The following is a 2,270-nucleotide window of genomic DNA, read 5'->3' on the forward strand; positions in this document are numbered from 1 at the left end:
GGCGCAGGGGGCCCAGAGACCCAGCTCCGGCTGGGGCCCGCTTGGTGGTCTCCTCCCGGGGGCATCCGTGGTCCAGCAGGCGGTGGCCCTGCGGCTCTGTCCCTGTCCCTGTCCCTGCACGTGTTGGCCCGGCCCAGGCCTGCCCCGAGGGAACCGCGGGCTGTCAGCCGTCCCCTGACAGCCGCTCTGCCACCTGAGCCTCATCCCCAAGCTCCCCTGATTGTCCCGAGGCAGGCCTGGGCTTGTCACTGGGGAGGTGCGCGCCCGCGCCCGGCCCTTGGCGGGGGTGGGTCTGTCCTGTGAGCCCCTGGCTTGCCCACACGAGCCTCAGAAGGCATTAAGGCCGGGCGCCATGCTCAGCCTGTCATCCCAGCCCCTGAGGGGGCTGACGGCGCAGGATCACGGTCTGAAGCCCGCCGTGAGCCGCCAGTGAATCACCCAAACACTGGAAAGGGAGCTGTGGCTCGAGTGGTAGAGCGCCGTCCTTAACAAAACGGGCCTGAGGCAGCCCAAGCCTGGGTTTTGAGCCCCAGGAGTGGCACACAAGGAGGGGGGAAATGGTCCAGGCGGCGTGGAGCAGGAGCGCGGGCGCGGGCCGCGCTGACACAGCCTGCCGCCCGCCCCTGCAGGACAGCAGCCACCCCGAGACCCTGGTGAACCTCGTGGTCCTGTCGCAGCACCTGGGCAAGGCCCCAGAGGTGAGGCCCTCACGGGGGAGGGGAGGGCTGAGTCCCGGGTCCCCCCTTGCTATCTGGGGGGCCTCCACCCCACCCTGCAGGCAGGGGAGTGGCAGGAGAGACCCCTGCCCAGGGACTTGAACTCGGGCCCCTCCCAGGCTTCCCAGGTGCAGCCCTGCCCCGAAGTCCCCACGGGGTCACTGTGTGGGCCCCGGTGCCCCTCCCCCTCCTGGGTGCCAGCAGGGGGGAGGGGCACTGAGGAGACAGGGCTTCACCTGGCCAGGGGCCTGGGGGGGGGTCGTCTCTGAGTCTGGCTGCCCACACCCCCAGGTGACAAACCGCTACCTGTCCCAGCTGAAGGACGGGCACCGGTGGCACCCCTTCATCAAGGAGTATCAGGTCAAGGTGCGTCCCCCTCGGCCTGCGCCTGGCCAGGGGCTGCATGCCGCCAGGCTGCCCATCCCCGCGTCCTGCCCCCCTCCCGGCGGGGCTCGTTACCCCCCACCTCCCCCCCCCTCCCTGTCCCCCTCATGTTGCAGGAGAAGGAGTTTGACCGGCTGGCGCTGCAGTACACCCCTAGTGCCTGAGCACCTGCCCCCACCCCCCCCACGCCAGCAATAAATGTCTGGACTCTGCCGTGTCCCCACCCCGGCTGTCCGTGGTCTCTGGTGACCGGTGGGGGAGGGGCCACTGCCCGGGCTCTGCCCACCTGGTGCCTCGAGCTCAGTGGGGCCAAGACTGGAACCAGGCCGCCCTCTGCCCCTCACATCGAGGGCTGTGGCCACCCTCTGCCCCTCACCCTGCTCCACCCTCGCAGTGTCCCCAAGACCAAAGCCAAGGTGGCCAGGACCTGTGCCTCGGTGGGGCGAGGCTGCCCACCAGAGGGCGGGAGTGGGGTGGAAGGGCCGGCCTGGGCTGGGGGTGCCTGCACTGAGCCCCGTGCCCAGGACAGGTTCTGGGCTGGGTGGCCCTTCGAGGCACCCGCAAAGGCCTGAGGCTCCGGAAGACGCGAGTTCCTGGGGAGCCGGCCAGGGCCTGGCCACAGCCTGCGCGCTGGCCGCCTCCTGTCTCCTGGGAGTAGATGAGACACTTGGCTTTCCAGGCCGTTCATCCGCCCCCAGGGCCCTGCTGAAACTCAACCCCGTTCCTGGTTTCCAGGACCAGAGAGCAAGTGGCCCCCACGCAGGGGCCGGGGCTGGCCCTGGGCGTGAGCCGGGCCTCAGGACCCTTGACCCCTTGTCAGCCGCAGGCCGGGCGCCTGCACCAGCCCTGCACCTGTGCCAGCCTCACCACCGCCAGGAAGAAACTCGAGGCGCAGCCCCAGGGCGCAGCCTCTCCCGATACCCAGGGGTGCCATGGGCGCCAGATGGTGGGGGCGGGGCGCCCCGGGGGTACTTGCTGGGCCAGCCGTGCACACACGCGCGCACGCACACACACGTGCACCCCAGGGTGTGATGAGACCCCTGCCCGCACCGGGGCGCGTCTCCGGAGCAGGGGTGCGGAGGGGGGGAGGAGGGGCGGCCGGGGCCCGGCCCGGGTCAGGTCTGCGGAAGGGCAGCAGGCGGGGGCCTGCGGAGGGTGGCGGGGGACACG

The 2,270-nt window shown here is 71.2% G+C and overlaps 1 protein-coding gene across 1 annotated transcript in view; it reads left to right on the plus strand.

Annotated features, from left to right (window-relative positions):
- The window catches only part of Cope (coatomer protein complex, subunit epsilon), a 6,329-nt gene extending 5,006 nt beyond the window's left edge, over positions 1-1,323 (plus strand). Inside the window, exons 7-9 of the mRNA XM_013028403.1 lie at positions 630-698; positions 1,008-1,082; positions 1,217-1,323. Of these exons, the coding sequence (XP_012883857.1) occupies positions 630-698; positions 1,008-1,082; positions 1,217-1,264 (192 nt within the window). The 3' untranslated portion in view covers positions 1,265-1,323. The remainder of the gene's footprint in view (positions 1-629; positions 699-1,007; positions 1,083-1,216) is intronic.
- Positions 1,324-2,270: the final 947 nt, after the last annotated feature.

The sequence above is a fragment of the Dipodomys ordii genome, unplaced genomic scaffold, assembly GCF_000151885.1.
Source record: "Dipodomys ordii isolate 6190 unplaced genomic scaffold, Dord_2.0 Scaffold108, whole genome shotgun sequence".
NCBI lineage: Eukaryota > Metazoa > Chordata > Mammalia > Rodentia > Heteromyidae > Dipodomys > Dipodomys ordii.